The sequence below is a fragment of the Danaus plexippus genome, chromosome 4, assembly GCF_018135715.1.
Source record: "Danaus plexippus chromosome 4, MEX_DaPlex, whole genome shotgun sequence".
In the NCBI taxonomy this organism is placed as follows: Eukaryota; Metazoa; Arthropoda; class Insecta; order Lepidoptera; family Nymphalidae; genus Danaus; species Danaus plexippus.
The window spans coordinates 6,720,884-6,740,245 of record NC_083538.1 but is presented as its reverse complement, the minus strand read 5'-3'; the positions used below and the strand labels follow the sequence as shown (position 1 = coordinate 6,740,245).

The window sequence follows — 19,362 nt, the reverse complement described above, 5'->3', positions numbered from 1 at the left end:
TGTGTATACGTCGCTATAAAATGGAAATCTCTGAAGAACCTCGTCTAGACTAGTCTTGAAATATTTCGGTAATATTTCAAAAGTGATGAATGTGTCCCATGAGTCTAAAAGCGGAGTATACATATGTATTGAGAAATGTCAATGATTGAACGCGAAGCAGTAGGCCAGACAAACAATGTCGCATAAAACAAACACATCAATCCAATTTGAGTAATTTTAAATAATTTATACGGAATAAATGTAGCGGGAGAAATACATTTCGCATCCAAAAAAAACGTGGGCTGAATCACAAAGAAATCTCGAGTTTGAGCTTGAGGGATTCGAATTCCTTTCCCGTGTAATAAATACAGTTTGACGCGTTTTATATAGAGTTTCATTTATAAACGTAATATTACCGTGTTGCGTATCTTCTGTTGGGGCGAGGAATGGGGAGGGGGGTTGTATGGAGGGAATTTTTAGGGATTAGGTGTATACACACACTCAAATTCAGATTACGCACACATTGAAAGTATTTATAGCCGGCGGCAACAATATGAAGATTATGAACCATCTTTCCGCTACGCCGTCTGTAATAAAGAGTTCTTTATTTGATCATTTGATAATATGGTCTACACTTAGTAGGCTAATTTTAACATTTTAATTTTCCTCGTGATATATCATAAATATTCATATTATTACAGTATTATGGAATAAATAACACATTTAAAATATATAAATATATATTCAAACTCCTTAAATGGATCTCTTTATCAAAATGTTAGAACGTAGAGGTTCAAACCGTACGCTCGACCAGACAGGACTTGCTCACGTTAGGTATTTATAGCGCCGGAATGCATCGGCCACAATAATATTACCACTGTCAAGTTCATTACTCACTTATATAAATACAATAGACTGTAGCTTTTATCGCTATAACAATAGAGGCTAGAATTGATATGTTAAAATAAATCTGAGTTTTGAAGTCCTATTTTCAGTGAAGGGAGAAAGTATACTTAGTAGTGATGGATAATTTTGAGGTCATTAATATAACACAGACTGTGTTTATATACTCCTATATAAAGTATTTTTATATGATAATAAAAATTACCAAAATAATGTATAATTTCAACCTAATTGTACTTTAAACGTTTGAGTTGTTTTGCTACATTTGGTTGTATGTTTGTGATTCAAACTATGTAATATTATAATACTCCTGATCACGACGTTTTGTGTAAATAATTTCAACGCTATCCCATAATAGTTATACAACATACTATTATTTATATATAACAAGATCTTATCCAAGCTCAAACGTAATTTTATCAATGACTTTTATAAATAATATGAAAAACGTATTTTGTGATTTATTGTTCAGTTTAATCGAAAACCAAGAGTATAATCAGACAGAAGTCCCTATCACGACCGTTCCATCCACAGTATGGGCAAAGTTTAGCATAAAATCGTCGTTAAAACTATTACAGGAGAATCTAAATCATTCAAGGATATTATAACAGTAATACGTTATTTAAATATACGGAAAATTTTAATAACCTATTAAAAATTAAATAACCTCAAGGAGGATGATACATTTTAAAATAATGAGATTTATGTTTATGTATATATTAACGATAATCTCGGAATAGTGAGTTGATCTTAATTATGGGAACGAAGGCCCTTGTTCGTTAAAGTGAACGCATCGATCAATATATGAAGTTCATCACATCCAAGTGTCCAATAAATACAAAATTAATGTTGCTAACTTTAAAAAGACACAAGCAATTTTATTTGTTATCGATATAACATATATTAATTAAACGATTATTTATATTTATTAAACTTCCTTAAACTAGCTATAATAGTGGCAACACCGTAAGAAAAAAAACATTATAGATGATTACAAAAGAATGATCGTGTTTAAAACTTCAACGGAATAATTCATACAAGTATATTATGAATAAAACGCTTTGATGAAAAGCCTTCGAAACTTTTAAATGGATTGTTTGCTTTAAATTGCGTTTCGTGAAAACGTCATCGGTGCCAGGGCGGGGATTGCACAACGTTCAATTGGTACGACCTGGCACTGGAATTTTATCATTTTTCCAATAAAAGTTTTCTCAGTCGATATGCAATGATATAAGGATAAGTTATTTAAATAGAAAAATAAATTCATACTACATAAATATTTAGCAATGTATGTATATATATATATATATATATATATATATATATATATATATATATAAAACAAAGTGAAATAATGCCATAGTTTATACACTTCCAATTTGAGTTCAGTATCGACCGTTTTTATGGGACCTCCCAGAAGGTGTCTAAAATGAATCGTTTGTTATGGTATACCATAATGTCCAATGCCCTCTACCTGACTGACCTTAAGTGAAAAAAGGGTTAAGGGTTATTTATAGAACGCGTTAGCTTTGTGCTATTCAGCACTTTCTGACACTTCCCATATCGCATCCAAAATTGATTTTTAGTGATAAGATACATTTCAATTTATTATAGATTTGTTAAAATTTTATTTATCAGCGTTTATTCTCTATATTACAGATGTGCTACTAGAACTATACTCATATAACCTAAACCTTACACGTAAAAGTTAATAGAAAAATTTATGAAACTAACAAGAAATACATATAAATATACTATTATGTTTAATAAAGATTTTATTAAAAGAAGATGTTTTTAAAAATATATATCATAAAATCAACAAATAAATATAATAAAAAGATACGTACATATGTTTTATAACAATAAATAATTTCAAGTAGCCTGGCTAACGAATACCTACTAAATTCTTTCAAACATTTCTCCTTTACAAGGTTTTCAAAAAACATTCCCAATTGTTGATTCGCTTACAAAAGGAATCTTCAGTCCAAACGTTTGTATTGTAGTTTCGGTAAACTAGTTAGCTTGCGAGTCAAAAACGCTCGGTTGTTCCAATGTTATTGCCATACTTAATGTATAGACTCCAATTATTTATTCGTATAAAGACTATCAAAAAATATATGTAGGATTTAACCTATTCAGCATGGCTTTAGTTTTTTTTATTATCATTTATCAACTATCATTGAAATGGTGCAAAAGCGAAACACAAGTAGGGAATATGTTCTATAAGAACAAATCTATTTCAACATTCAGACTACCCTCATCATACGCAATAAAAATATTTTATAAAGAGAAGCGAAAAAGCTTAAATAAGAAAGTATATAACTATACTCCTGCCACATATTTAGATCTTTAAGACAGAATATCACATTACAAAGGAAATAAGAATTTAGAAGAAATTAATCATCATATTGAGTGTTGCAGTTTGTAATATTCAGATTGAAGGTTCGATAAAAAAACATACGGACAAGTTTTAAAAAAAACCTAGTGATCATTGAATTTAAATAAATATACTAGAAATTTGTGACAAAATGTATAATATTATTTTAGCAATTATGAACGTATAATTTCATTTAATCACTATAACAAATCAAAAATAACTTATTTATAATGAATGCGGAACCAAACCCGCATAAGTACATACATCGGATATTTAAATTACTATATTCAGCAACAATACTTCACGTAACAATAAACTCAAACAAACAAAATGTATTATAATGATATAACATTATAATACATTGGGGTCAAATTAAAAATGATTACAGTCATATAAATTTTCAATGAGCAATATACTTGTAATAATTTACTAGTTGTTAGGATGCCAAGGTTGTATAACAAATGTTTGTACCAAAGGTATTTCAGAATCCAAGAATTTTATGCTAAAGTGTTTATTACGAGATCTGTAAGACTTAAATACGAATTTCGTAAACGTTGTTGACTCCTTTATTCGCTGTGTTGGATTGTTAAAGAATTACTTAAAAATATTTAGAAAAGTCAAGAACGATATTAAGTAAAAATCTGATTGAATGTTAGTTCCAGCTTTATTTGTCAGGAACTTCACAATATTTCCACGACGACTCTCAAGATGATCAAAACTCTTCCTATAAAAATCCATAATTCATAATCGAGACTGGAAGCGTTGATGCAATATCAACATCACCGATATGAACACCACACCCAAATGCTAGTTCCGAAAACACAATTTCCTCAATATATTACTATGTAGTTTTGCTGAGTCGAATGCTACTAATATATATAAAGCATAAGTTTCTTTATTAACACCGGCATGTACGGTTTGGGTTAATTGCATATATTTAAGCAGCTAATAGTGCAACTACTAAAGTATAACTGCTCTTGCACCGCTAATAGTTTAAAAAGTCGGTCAAAATTTGCGGTTCAATGGGTTTTATAATGTTTTTAAAGGAGATCGATGTAAATCCTGGTAAACCTCGTGAATAAAATTTGATAAAGCTCGAAAATTTACGAGCTAACACCAAAATTACTTTGCGTAAAATTTCTCTTAAGCTTCAAGGCACTTTTTGAATATCTACTACGCTAATCATGAAAATAATCCCTTTACGGTACCATATGTAGGAACTTGTTAGCTAACTTTAATTCACTTAAAGGATAAATTCTCCAACGTCCCGGAAAATGCTTCACCCATTTATTTCTCCATAGAGATTACGCTTGTGACATGAGTGGCTCACCACAATAGTGCGGATCTCTAGAGTCTAGGCTATTGGATTATCAACTGTCCTTTAAATATTGAGCAATAAATCAGCTTTATTGTCAGAACCAATTTTACACTACACAAATGTAAAGAGCTTATTGTATGAAAAAAAAAATTATGTCTACTTGAAATGAACAATTTCTATTCGAATCAAAGAAGAGCTGGCGACAGCTATCAAACAAGTGACCATGTCAAAAGCACAACTTTTATTTTGCATGCAAATAGAACTAAGCGGTCGACATTGACCCCAAAACGTGAGGTGTTCTTGATAGCTCGCTGGAAGCATCGTGAAAACTTGCTAGAATGCATAATAACGCTTTCTCTCAAACGCTCTCGCTTTCATACTGACCCTTAATTCGTCAAGCCATTCCACTTGGAGACAACCATTTTATAGCCAAATGAGCTACCCCTTTCCGCACGTTTTACAATTTGGTTTTTATTACGCAATAAATCACTGAAATATGTTTTAAATTTGATTTCTTTTATTTAATTGGAATAATATTTTTATGCTTCAGAATCATGCAAATTATGTTTAAATATAACGCTCGTAGAGACATCAAAACATATTTTTATTTCATTCTTACATATTAAGGCACATTAATGGGTGGTTTTTTATGAATTTCGTCTATCTCTCAGTTTCATGGCAATATTTTTTTCACTTTCACAAAGTAGGCACTGTCTTTGTCTAGTATTTCAAAATACATTAATCGGATGATAAGCACACACCGAGACACAAAGACACACACATAAATTTCATATCCTAAGTTAAAACTTTACACCCAACAATTTTTTTATTTTTCTACTATAAAGATCATGTCATCCTTATTCCTCTAAAGTCTAAGCTCACCTAAGTTATTAACTATATCCCTAATACAAAGATATTTTTTTTAACTATATCTAATTGAATAAATTTTATATACAATTGGGTTTCTCGAAACATAGCACATTAAACTGTTCCTCTGTGTGTAATGAGCTTGAGATTTGATTTAATAACTAACATCTTTTTTATTGCGATTAGGATAAATTGAATAAAATATTTAAAAAAACTGCGTGCGTGATATTTTTTTGTAATTAAATTCTAACTACACTAAATGTTTATAAATATTTTCTCAGAAAACATCAAACAACGATTTCATCGACTGTCTGAATCGCACAATTGCTATATTAGGTTAAACAAAATAATTTGTATGTTAAAACACGGCTTATATTAATGAGGTCTAAGATTTTCGCGAGTTTATTCATTTAAATGAAAATAATATTTTTCGGATAAACTACGCGGATTGTTATTATTTTAAAAAACTACTTAATCCCGACGTTTCGGTTACTTTTCAGCGACCGTGATCACGGCAGTAGTTTATCCGAAAAATATTAGTTTCATTTAAACGGCTTATATTATTAATTATAATTCGTTTAATCGCTAACAATTTGAGAAAATATCATTTCACATCTATCTAGTCATAAGTTTATCTAGGGGGTTTCGATTTGTAAATCAATACTCAATCTTATTGTGATACCTACTCATGTATTTAAATCAGAATATAGATTATATTGCCATGTTTTCCAATATCTAGGAAAAGGTTAAGGGTCGAATTGAAACGTAAGTAATATTTAGAGATCTTGTACATGAAAATGTGCATAAAGTAGCTATCAATAATATACGTACTAGATTGAATCAAGTTCATAATTTAACTTTATGAAATATGAAATCATACACATTTTTTATTTCATGTTTCATTAATATTATTTATTTTAGCATGAAATGTAAAATGAATCGCTTCTTAATTAAATAGCTTCAAAGCTCCATCCATCACGCAGATTTGAGGTTACCAAAAATCGACATCGACTTTATTTACACGTAATAATATAAATATACATATATTGAAAAGTAATACATTACTCAATGTTTATTCTCTAGTATAATCAATCTTGTTAGGTCTTTTAAAAATAATTAACAGTTCGTTAAGAGCTCTTAATTCATAATGACGTCATTCCATAAGTGGAAAAACCCTTAGGAGTTTGAATGAGCGGTGTTGAACAACTATCACTGTACCAATAGTTTTATTAAAATTATTGTTTACAAAGAGTGTCAAAGTACCGTTAATGAACGAAAGTTGGAGATGTATTATTTCGACTATCGTATGTATCATCCCAACACTAAGCATTTATACCTAATGGAGTATAAATTCACCACAGAGTATAAATTCACAGTATATAAATGTTATTGCATAAATATCGGCTTGTAATGACTTATTTAATTTTAATCGACAATATACAAAATGTATGTAAATTTATGAAGATCAACCCATAATGATAAATTTTATGAAGAATTATATGTAATCTATAATTGGAGTACCTACCTACTAAAGCGTTTAACATAAAAAAATACTGAACTGTTCTTAGTAAAACATATAACATTATAAATATTAATCGCATACAGAGTAAACTGCGGCGTCATATAAAATCTTTCTATGAGAGATTTGTTTCTACGAAGTTACAAAGAGCTGTATTTTTTTCCTTAAATAAGCCGTCGCTATGTAAACTCTGTTTAATTAAACGTTATTTGCAAACTGAATATCTGTTTATGAATCATTGAACTCGTGAGTGACAATAACAGAAAATTATTTACGGTGTCTCAATATGGAAATAATAGAGATCATTTACCGAGAACAAAAGGCGACACGCAAGTAAATGTGTAATATAATTATTTTTCGACGAAATTTAACTGCCTTAAATAAAAAACGCTTCTTATTCATTCCTTAGAATTCAAACTTTTTCGAAATTCGAATACAAAACGTAAAGAAGAAATATGGTTCATCTTATTTCTTTTTTTCTCTTTACTTGACAAGGCCAGGTGCTAGCGAAAGAGATTTTTATCCGTGCTTTGATCAGGTCATAAAAATATACCTATTTATAGGACCAACTTAAGACGAAACTATATTGCATGATGAAATAATATCCAAATTGGTCCTCCTTTGAAATGACTCTGTATAAACTTATCTTATGTATATGATCATTAATAGTCAATAACTTTTTTTCGGGCTTCACCATATATACCGTCCATGGGTCTTGATTTTGTTAATTTTTTTATTGTTATGGATGGCTTAGGTCGTACATGCTCCACGGTTGCCTGCGCAAGCGATCCCATCTTCAACAATGACCATGAGGGTAACTAATGGTTTTATTGGAACTCCTAGCAATTAAGTCGGCAATCTCCCATGGAACGGAACCACATTTATACCTTATAAATAGAATAATTTTCCATTTGATCCTTTTTATTTTAAGTTAAAACGGACTTCGTACAATCATATGCATTTAACTAGTTATATAAATACTATATAATAAACCTTTCATTGTTATATTAATTATTACTTTATAATAATTAACTTTAAAGAATAAAAATAATAATAACTTGTTTTCCATTTGAATAGATAATATGCGCTCATCACCTTCTTTCATAAAAAGTAAAATAATAAAGTAAATGGGAAAGAATAGAAATAACAACTTTTATCAAAATCTTAACTTGAAAAGAAACCATAACAAACTTACCGATATCTTACACACGGCAATATAAAACAAAATCCGGTTCAAATCAAACGAAAAGCAAACAATTATAAATACCACAGGTCGGTGCGCACAAATAAAACGGAAATAAATACCAAAACACAATGACAACACTTTCTCAATTATATAAAAGTTGTTTAGAAGTATCGCGTGAGGTCAAAAATCGTATTATTTAACCACGTGAGATATGCTGTAACCGAACAGTGGACGTGCTCCGAGTGCTGTCAAAGCGACCAGCTGGCCCGCGATCTCCGCCACTCTAGCGGACAAACGCACAACTAACGCGGTGCTGGGTCGAACTAGTGTAAGTCGAATTAACTTAAAATCTACTTGACGTTTTCTTCTTTTAATTAAATTATTATCTACATTGATATATTATTAACATTTTATTATGTCTATTTCAACTATATCTAATTACTTGCATTTTTTAGTTTCTTTCATATATTGAAATCTATATATTTGAAAAATTTATGTTTAATTCGACGTAATATTTATTAAACCCGTCATTTCATAATTCAATGTTTACCATAAAGAGAAATAAAAAATGTAAAAATTACAAATAAGTATTATCATAATCAAAAATAAGATCAAAATCGTGTATAGCCACTTTTGTCTCGACGCTGGCGTGTCGCGTCATGGCGTCGGTTGGGGGGGAGGATATTGACTTGCGGCGCCCTCACTGCGCATGTACTATACCATGTGTTTCTGTTTTTAAGCTCGTGCTAAGAAAATGATGGCTATTTCTTTGTTAATAACTATGATAATAGCAGTTTTCCGCAAAACGGATACGCCACTTGTCACAGACATCCACTGCAGGGCCGCTATAGCGCAGCGACTAATGCGATGACCTGAACGGCCTTGACCCTCAGTAAAAATTAGCTCGTTGCTTACGTAGGCTACTATTTAAGAGGCTATAAATAATTGCCCTTACCTAAGCAATTTGTGCCGGTTGTAGTTATCTAGTTGAATAGAAAATTGTAAACATCAAATTTTTATGCTCTATAAATATTTTAATTATTAATAGTTTTTCTAAAGACGGGACTGAATGTAGTAAAATGAAATATAACAAAACGTGTCGTAAAAAATACATATTATGATTGTTAATACAAGCTCGCTCTTAGTACCAGAACTCAAGTACAATCATTATTATCCAACTTGGTTTCCATACTGAAGACTGCAGCTAATCGTCTCAAGTGTTGGCTCGAAGCCAATGTACAAAGATTTCTTGTATGTCACTTTTTCATCGGTTTCTCCGAAGTCAAAAAAGAGCGGAAACCATTATATTGATTTATGAAACAAGTGCCCCTAAGCCTTCGAAATTGTAACGCTAAAATATTAAGGTACACCCCACAAGTATATAATGTATGTATGGGAAATTCATGTACTTTCCTAACCAATTTATGTATGGGTACCGTATTAGTTACGTTCAGAGCATCTATAATACGCTATCAGAAACTTGCAAAACCTGCCGTCGATATAATCCATATTCTAAGTTTGTTCTCAGACGTCAGTCGATCCTTTTTAATACTTCTAAAACTTAAGGATCACTTCTAAAGGAAGTTATGCTCACACTCATGTTAAAATTAAATTAATAGTATTTCTTTGAATAGAAATTTAGTTAAAACAACGCAGTATCTTAAGGATGATTTGAGTGTGATCTGACGTGAATTTGGCTTAGTTCCTACATTAAATGTCTATTGAAACAAATATCAATGGAATCATACACAAGCCACAGATTCAGCATCTGACTGAGTGGATAAGGTTTGTTATTTATATTCGATTCTTTTTAATTTTAAATACACCAGATTGGTTGTTTAAAATTCGACACTTGCTTACTACAAACAACATGATAGATAGTCTTAATTTTTTTAATTATAGATTATAGAGAAATTTATTATCTATATCCGAATAGCTTCGTGGAAGTGCTTATAACACAATGTGATAAAACACTTAATATTTGTTTGAATCATTATTTTAATTAAAAAATTAAAGAACTGTAATAAAGATATTCGTGTTACAATATTCCTAACATTTGTGAAAGGTGACATATGGCAAATTCGACAAGGGGTAGTTCGTTTTGAGCTTTTAATGATAGGTATTGGGGATGTGTGTAGGTATAAATCATACACACAAGCAAACCTCCGACATTAATTTTATCATAAAAAGTTAGTGATAAGTTACAAGCCAAGAAAGATGGCAACTTGTCTTTTTTTAATGCAAACATGTGAAGACCGTACAGTGAATATTCGATTAGGCTTGATTTAAAAAATAAAAAAAACGTTGTTATATACCTTACATTAACCCAACCGATCCAATTTACGGAAATTAAGTAAACCTTTTTGAAATAACTTTTATCTTAAATATTAGAATTTAAGCTGCAGTGAGAATGTTTGTTATATACTTGGTATGAGTAAAAGTATTTTCTTGTGTAAGTAGTATTTACCTATGATTGTAATTATTATGACACGCTGGCTAACTAGACAACATTTATTTTATACTTTCAAACAAACGATGTATAGTATAGGTTTCCTCATTATATATTAAACTTACTTTGTTCTTTTATTATCTGTACTCCAGATATAAAATAAAAACAAAATACGAGATCGAATCAAAATGTATTATTTATAAAACGAAGAACTCAAATATATGATGCGATTGAGTTTAATTCAAACCAGACAAGAGATTTCTTACGTTGACCCGTAGACCATTTAAAAACAAATGCGGTTATTATTAATATCATTGAACTGTTAAAACAAAAACCTGTTTAGTTAATGTCTCACAGGGTGGGGAATTGTATGAGTTTCAGTGGAACTATGTTTTAGCGTTGTTAAATGTCTAACAATTTAGTTCATTCACATACCGAGAGAGGGCTGAAGTTTACAAACTTATCCTAGCTTAAGTTAATTCGGCTTTTGAATCTCGTGTATAGATGGCGCTAGGGCTCCATAGTGACTGATCCGCACAATTTAATTATAAGTATTTCATCGAAAAAATTTCATGTTATAATACGCTTTAGCACGTACAGATTGCATTGAATACATAAATACATTAAGAATTTTTTTTCTTTTGAATATATATTAATTTCAAATATAATAATTAAAAGTATCTGTATTATATTTCAGAAATACAATATATTCTAAAAAATAAATATCTTTATATATTTTTCGAGTTTTGATAAGTTTCAGGACTTATATTTATGTTTTAGAGCAGCCTCTGTCATAAGGTACTCTGTGAAAACACTGACGAACAGACACAAAAAAACTTATAAAAACGTTCTGACATTACGTTCAAATTGTAAGAAATAAAGTGTTAGATATATATTTATCAGATTCACTACATTTATTTAATTTTCTTTCCCACCCACTTATTCCTCGATATACATTTTTACCGCCTACTACACTTAGCTATTTTTGAGTAGACATTCCTTTCCCAGATCCTGTCATTTTATACAAACACATTGTAACGGATGGTATACATTTGTGAACAACACTATATTATAGGATCTCTTAATATTCATATTATCATATAATATATTAATTCATCATGGCTTTAAAATAAATATAACCGCTTACTAAAATAAAGCGGCAGATTTTAAGTATTAAAATTGTGTATTCGACTTTAATGTATTAATATTTTTGGGTACGTTTTTCTGTCTCAGACACTATCGTAAATAAAAATCAGTATGTAACATGACTAGCAAATCTATTTTAAACTAACTTAAGCTAAAGGTCAGATAGAACTCTTAGTCAAGGTTGCGATACTCTTCTATTTATGTCAGGACAAGTTGCCATTTTAAAAAACTTTGCAAATGTCATACATGGATACTTACAACGGTCATATTCATATTACAAAATATATTGAATTTTTTATCATGTCAAAAAAGACCAAAGAATTTGTATGAATTATTCCATAATATATTACATGAAATTTTTACATTAATATAAATATTTTATTCCCCACAAAGATTATGTTTCTAGACCAAAGATACCAACGCCTCACTACCTACTCTTAACAATATATGTATAATGTATATGTAAAATTACAAGCCGATCAACTCAATTCATCAAAACCCACTCACATTGAGAGATTTATTATAGGCGATAGCATAATAGCCTTTGCTGGAATAATCCAATATCCTAAATTTGATCGCATACTATCATGCGTTATGCGTTCTATCACAACCAACCGTTTGACATCTGAATTTCTGAATCACCTGAACCGCAACCAACAACTAGTTGACGTAAATCATTGGATAATGGAGTCTATTATGTTAACATGGACAACATGGACCTTTACAAACAATCCCCGTCCCTACAAACCTTATTGCATAGGCAATAAAGCTTTACTAGAATCGTCAGTGGGGAGCTGTAGACCTTTTCGAGGTATTTGCTTCATGAGTAACGCCTAACTGAATATTAATGAAAGTTCTCCTAAACTTTAGAGGAAAAACTTGTGTGTCACATTACATTAAGTAGCAAAACTTAAAATAATAGGAACGGTCTTTAATTTGTAATAAGTCAGAAATAGTAATTTTATACTCACCAAGAGATGATTTGGAGACGAAACTGCGACGTTTCTCTCTTAACTTGTTCTTAAGTATCCGTCTCTTCAAACGGTTGAGAACGACGTCGGCTTCGTCTACACTCTCAGAAGATGAGGACCAACGAGTGACTTGCATGCCACCACTCACAGTGTGGCGTCTTTTTCTCGGTAAGATATTTGATGTTCCACATCGGGACTCAATTTCAGATAAACCTCGTCTGTACATTTTTAAACGTTTTTTCATTTCACAATCGGCGAGCACGTCCGTCGATATATTCATAAAATCATTCTCCGTAGTATTATCGTCTACTTTATATATTTCCAGTTTTTGGGCACAAAATGGTTGAGATTCGATTCGCTTCGGTTTCCATGAATTAGTTTCTAACGTTATTTGGCGTAGGTGTGAAGTAAACTGATCCGGATTGGAAGTTGCGCGGGCAGGTAAGCTTTTTAAATATGTGTCAAGAAAGGAAATTTTATTTTGGGGTATGTTGTAAATGGCATTTGATTTTGAGCGGTGTATATTATGCGAACCCTTTTGGTGTACCGGCAGCTTGGCGGAGTCAAATGATTGCGATGTCCGAAGTCCCAAACAAACATTATTTTGTACATCGGTCTCATCGTTATTGCAATCGATATTGTTTAAAGATATACTCGATGTATTTATCGAGTTTTGAGTAGAATCAATATCATCCAATATTTCGTTACTGGAAGACAATTTGTCATTAGTCGGCAAATCGTGGCAGGTCTCATTGTCGGAACTTTTATAACTGCTAGCTTCACTCGGTCCTTCTGAATGGAAGGGCGTGGTGTCGAGGCTGTTTACTTGCAAATTATGTAAGTTGTTGTTTACAGTAAGTTTACTTGGAATGTTTGTTATACAGCTACCGTCTTTGATTACATAACAGTCGTTGTTTTTACAACAGATATCGTTATTTTTTATGTGCACGGGATTGCGATAAACGCGGGTATATATTCTATCACCTGATATAGTGTTGTGCTTTCTTATAATTTTTTTCCTAACTATGTGCTTGTAATCTTTCTCCCTTAAGGACTGACTTGTTCTAAGAGGGGACTCATCGTGATCTAGGCTTGTAATCGATATATTCTCATCGTTTGTTTCGACTAATAGATTCCCTTCGGAATCAAAAAGCTGTATAGTTGGGAACTTGAGACCGGGTGAAAGGTTTCTGGTTCGCAGCTCCCATTTCCTATGTGTAGGTTTTTTAAGCTGTATTCGGATAACGTTGTCATCTATTATTGGGCCGTCACTATCACTCGTGTCCTCTTTGTCCGCCATTTTGCAAAATTTGCTTTGTTTTCTATGTCAGGCATTTGAAAATAAATTTGCAAAATATGTTATATTATCCAAAAATTTTATAAATTATAATTATATTGTTTGTTTACAGTCAGCTGTTAAATTTGGCATGCCTCCAACCATTCTTTGCGATTTGTTTTAAAATAGCACCAATGTCAATTTTGTTTTCCAACATACAAGTCGTTGTAGTATTAATTTAATAATTACAAAAAATCACGACTAAAAACAATAATTTTCTCTAACACTATCCACTAACACCCACTGTTTACGTTAACTGGACGCTATTACGGAATGATGTAGAAAGGATTGCATAAGTTGCATGTTCGCAGTCCACTGTTTACGTCTTCACATACAAAAACTGTTATAAATGTTAAAACAGATTAAACTTAACGTACACATTTTCATTGTTTTATAAAACACGCACGTGTAATATTCAGATATTGCTATTCTCGCGGCCAGACATTTCGGTACTGAGAGCAAACTGCTAAATAGACTTGAGACACTATAAATAGTGGAACGCGTCGGCAATCTGGCTGGCTCCCCTTGAACCTAGAGCGTAACAAACGTAATATGCGTCCACGCATTTATACTGGCACAGATTTTCTTTTGACCAGAAGCGCAACCATATGCACGATGCGCACGTGATTAACGAACATATGTCTAGCAGAAACAGCGAATTCGTAGTTACGTGACTACGCCTAGCATAATGTTTGGGTCTCTTAAATACAGAAACTGAGAACATAAGGGAGTAAATGTCTTATCACTCAAAGATAATGATGAATTGTTTGTTTTGTTTAGATAAATAATTAAACGGAATAATTTGGGTTTCACAAATTTTATGTTTGAAAATATTTTGTACTTAGTATCAATTGAAAAAATAAAGGCGCCTTCAATTGACCCCGAGACTTACAAGGAAAGGAGATTGTATAAAGCACTTGTTTTAACAGTTACTCAAACGTCTTACATTTATTTAGATAATATTTGTAATTTGTTCGTGAAAATTTTGAAACTGTTTGAAATTAAAATATAAAAAAAATTAATATGTGAAAGTTAAATTATTTGTAAACATTAAGTATGATACGTCAAAAGAGGAATATAAATTATAAAAACGTATGAAATAAAAAAAAAAATTGATGGGTTTTAATTATGTGATGTTTTAAACGAGGGGAATTGCAAAATTATGATGGTAAATTTTATGTTTTATATCTATTTACTTAATTAACTAAGTATATTGACGGAAATGTTGCTGTTATGTTGAATCAAATATTTCATTACGAGCCTGTTGCAACTGATTCCTACACTTCAACGTAATTGTTTGCTCAGTATATTTCATTAGGCGCATCCATTTATGTGAACAAATAAATACAATCAATTGAAAATTAAAATATAAATATATGATACATTTTAACTTTGACTATAAACCATTTAAGCTGTGACCTCAACACGTTTTCAGAGATTTAGTAAATTTCAGTTTATATTTAAGTTGCTAACTTAATTATGGAGATGAGGATTGAGGGTGCCAACGCTAAAGTTAAATCTTTTATAAGACTTGACAAATCAACACGTGGCTTTTGACAACGAATTATATTATGAGAAAAACACATCTGAGTGTGTTTGCATATTACACAGGGATTTAGAAAATATTGTATATGTCGGCGCAACGACATTTAAAAACCATTATAAAGGGTAGTTGTTTCATATGTATTTTTCTTTAGAGGGTAGAAGTGACATAAACAATGTCAAGGCGTTAGTAATAACTTTAACAAAATTATTTGTTTTATAGATCGTTGTATGATTTGTATTGAAGGATAATAAATGTCAATTCGTATCGTGATTTATTATATGTAAAGATAAGTTATTTTGTGAGTTTTAGTAAAACACAAACTTAAACAGTAACCATTTTGTAATCAATGTTATTCAATTATGATTTCTTTAAATGTTAAGTGACAATATAAAGTTTAGTTGGTTTAATAATTGATTGCGAAAAGTTATGTAATGATTAATGATTATTTGAATTACTACGAATAATCTTTGTTACTTATTATTTAAAATTAAGAGTAAATGTAATGACTCCACGAAAATCATTTATATTCGGAGACGTTGGTGGCGAGGACACTCCTGCAAAAAACGCCTGGCATAGGCCTAGCGTTATTAACGAACCGACAGCAACCCAGGCCCCTAAGGCACCCATGGCCCCTCAGGCAACCCAGGCCCCTAAGGCAACACAGGCCCCTCAGGCACCCGCGCACATACCGGCAACCGGCCTCGCAGCTGACTTGCAGTTAGTCTGTGACTTCGCGAGTCTTATAGACCCCGCGGAGGTGCAGACGTTCGCTGCCAAGCTGAGGGCCTCCGATGGCAATTCTCAGGCCCGCATGCTGGCAATGTGCCAGCACGCGGGCATGTTGAGTGCCGTGGGAGCGTTCAAAGCCAATGGCAATTAGTACTTACGATTAGGCGTCCCAGACACCCCTCCTAGACCCTGACAGTAAACATATGACCGACAGTACAGACATAAAAGTCCTCAAGACACACAAGACAACAAGACACAAACACACCGCCTTCGCCGGCGAAGACGAGGTCCCGTTTCTAACACGTCGCTCCGGCGTTCTGCCGTCGGGGGACGTCATGTATTCCAATATCCAAATCATCCTCCACTACAACGACGTCCTAAGCCGAGGTCCGGCCTCTTAGAGGCACCCTTGGGACGGGCGTATCCCTATGTCGGGCCCTTTGGGCCCGAATTAAACGGGTAGGTCCCATCGGGCCGCCCACCCCTCCCGGTGACGCTGTAAAAGCCAATAGGGCTAACAGCTACTGTCAAAAAAAAAAAAAAAAAAAAAAAAAAAAAAAAAAAAAAAAAAAAAAAAAAAAAAAAAAAAAAAAAAAAAAAAAGGCGAGGACACAGTGGTGTGAGAGCTATCCAGGAGAAATTACAAAGTGTTAGTTAAAGTTGAAAATAAAGTGGTGCGAGTAAGTGAGAGTGCTTTATTGGTGAAAATGGATAACCTGACAGGTGGAAATAGTGTTATGTGACGATAGCATCGCTGACGTCACAGCTTCTAATAATCAACTTGGACATGGTACTTCGACATATATATTAAAACCTTTCACATAAATATATCATTTTGATTGGTCTGTTTTAAAAGTAATGAAATTTGTAAATGCTTCAATGTTTACACAATACATTTGCTGTCATTGTCATTCAAATGTCATATTCCATAAATCACGTGTCACATGCTAATGGTTGCACGTGTTTGGCATCAGAGAAATTTGTCGAAGGCATATTTTTTTTTAATATTTTTAGTTTGACTTGAACGATACCTGTCCCTGCCCGACAAATATGCTACTTCTATATTTAGGATTGCTGAATATTTGTATTCGATGTTGAAAGCTCTCAATATGTAGTTATTTATGGAGAATTTTATATATTTTTAAAATAATTTATAACCAAAAACTGGCTAACTGATTTGAAATTAAATCGAGATAGTAAACGTTTTCTCTATAATCACTGAATTTAGTAATTCATAATCACCTTGAGAATTTATTGTACTAGCACATATATTATTCAAATAATTTGAACAAATTATAAAAATCATATTCTTATCATTAAAAAGTTAATGGTTTTAAAACGTATTATAAAATTTATTTGAAATCTTCATATTAATAGTTTTAATAAAAAATCATGGTTTAGGAATTTTTGTGGGCTGGGCTCGTTCTCTCCATATAGCCATTACCCGTGATAAATAGATTCTGTGGACGGCAGGTGCGGGCTACAGTTAAACGGCCATTTCATAATTACTTTCTACTTGGTAATGTAGGAAAAGCCTTTTACAACACTATATATCTAGGTAGCTATGGTCAGGTTATTTAAAATAATAATGTCTGAATACAAAATTAGTTTTAAAGGCACTGAGGCTCTTCTTTAAACAGGTGGATTATTTTGCCAGGTGTTCATCCTATTAATTTCCCAACATTAATTTAACCAACACCGTCTGATAAAATAGGACGCATGTTTTAATATTGTTATACAAATAGTATACCATGTGTCTCATATTTTCTTTCGTCTATTAGAGGTATTTATTTTTATAATTTAATAATATCTGTATTTTTTTTCATTTTAAAAGTGATAATCCTTAAGATTAAATAGATTAAAATTTTCATTTCATTTAAACGGAGTTTTTCACTTTTTTTATTATTTTATTTCTATCTAGTCTGTTCGTGATTACGTTTGGTGAAAATTCATCGGAACTTCAGCAAAATATTGAAATAAAAATATAAAAACAGCGTAATTATCCGAAAAACTCAGCTTCTATTAAAATTAATTTAACTTTAAGAATTCATCAACTATTATGACATTCAAAGAATTAGTAAAAGTTTAATATAAGTTGCTTTAAATGTATAAAATTACCATTACAAGCTTAAAGTTGTCACATAAAATTTAATTATAGGCAACCGTCCACTGTTATATCGCTGCTACAAACTTCGGCCAAAACGAATTTGCATCTCAACTTCATTATTATCCTGAATAGAAACTTCTTAGAAAGTTGTTATTGTTTTTAATATGAGCTGTATAGGCGGTATCGTTTTATCAACATGTTTGAAGATAAAAATAATATTAAAACAAAATTAACGTCAACCAAATAAGTGACTTGTGATAGTTTTTTAATGTTTGTTGGACTCGGAAACTACTAAAGGTATTTGAAATTAAATATTCTTTATTAGAATATTGTTATATGCTTGTGTGTTCGCATAATCCAATTCTTAGTTTCCTATGGCAATATGGGAAACGAAAAAAGTTTTCTTTAAATATTACATGTCTGTACTCGTGTAATTTATCCTGATATTCCATATTAAGATCGATATTAGTACATTTACAGTATTCAAGATTTGAATAAAGAAGTTGAGGATAAGATTTATAAAATTAAGGTTAAAAGTAAAACAGAGTTTTATATAATTTCCTTGGTTTAATTACAATTCATTTGTGTTATATAAGCACACACACTGAATCGTTTTGAATAATATAAGTTGGGTTTCTGAATAGATCTAAGTCGTTTACCGAAACCCAAACGTAGGTTTTAAGCCATTTTATTTTGTGGATGCAATCTATTCATGAGATTATTATATTGACTATCAAAGGAAGGCTTAACGGAAGTGGGAATTGAAGAGGTCTTTCAGCGACATATCAGAATATTCGGAGATAGTGAATAAAAATATTGTGAATTTGAAACTATTTAATATAAGAGAAATAATTTCTCTTGTTTGCTACAACATGTTTCGATGTAATTTTCTCTTTTCGGATAAAGAGAAATTTATATATTTGAAGAAA

The 19,362-nt window shown here is 31.5% G+C and overlaps 1 protein-coding gene across 3 annotated transcripts in view; it reads right to left on the bottom strand.

Annotated features, from left to right (window-relative positions):
• Positions 1-14,514, bottom strand: part of LOC116768414 (uncharacterized) — a 58,831-nt gene extending 44,317 nt beyond the window's left edge. Inside the window, exon 1 of one of the 3 annotated variants that reach the window (XM_032659125.2) lies at positions 12,716-14,514. In XM_032659125.2, the coding sequence (XP_032515016.2) occupies positions 12,716-14,015 (1,300 nt within the window). In that variant the 5' untranslated portion in view covers positions 14,016-14,514. Of the gene's footprint in view, positions 1-8,158; positions 8,415-12,715 lie in introns of those variants that run through there. The other 2 variants (XM_061523950.1, XM_061523960.1) reach the window with 2 other exon arrangements.
• Positions 14,515-19,362: the final 4,848 nt, after the last annotated feature.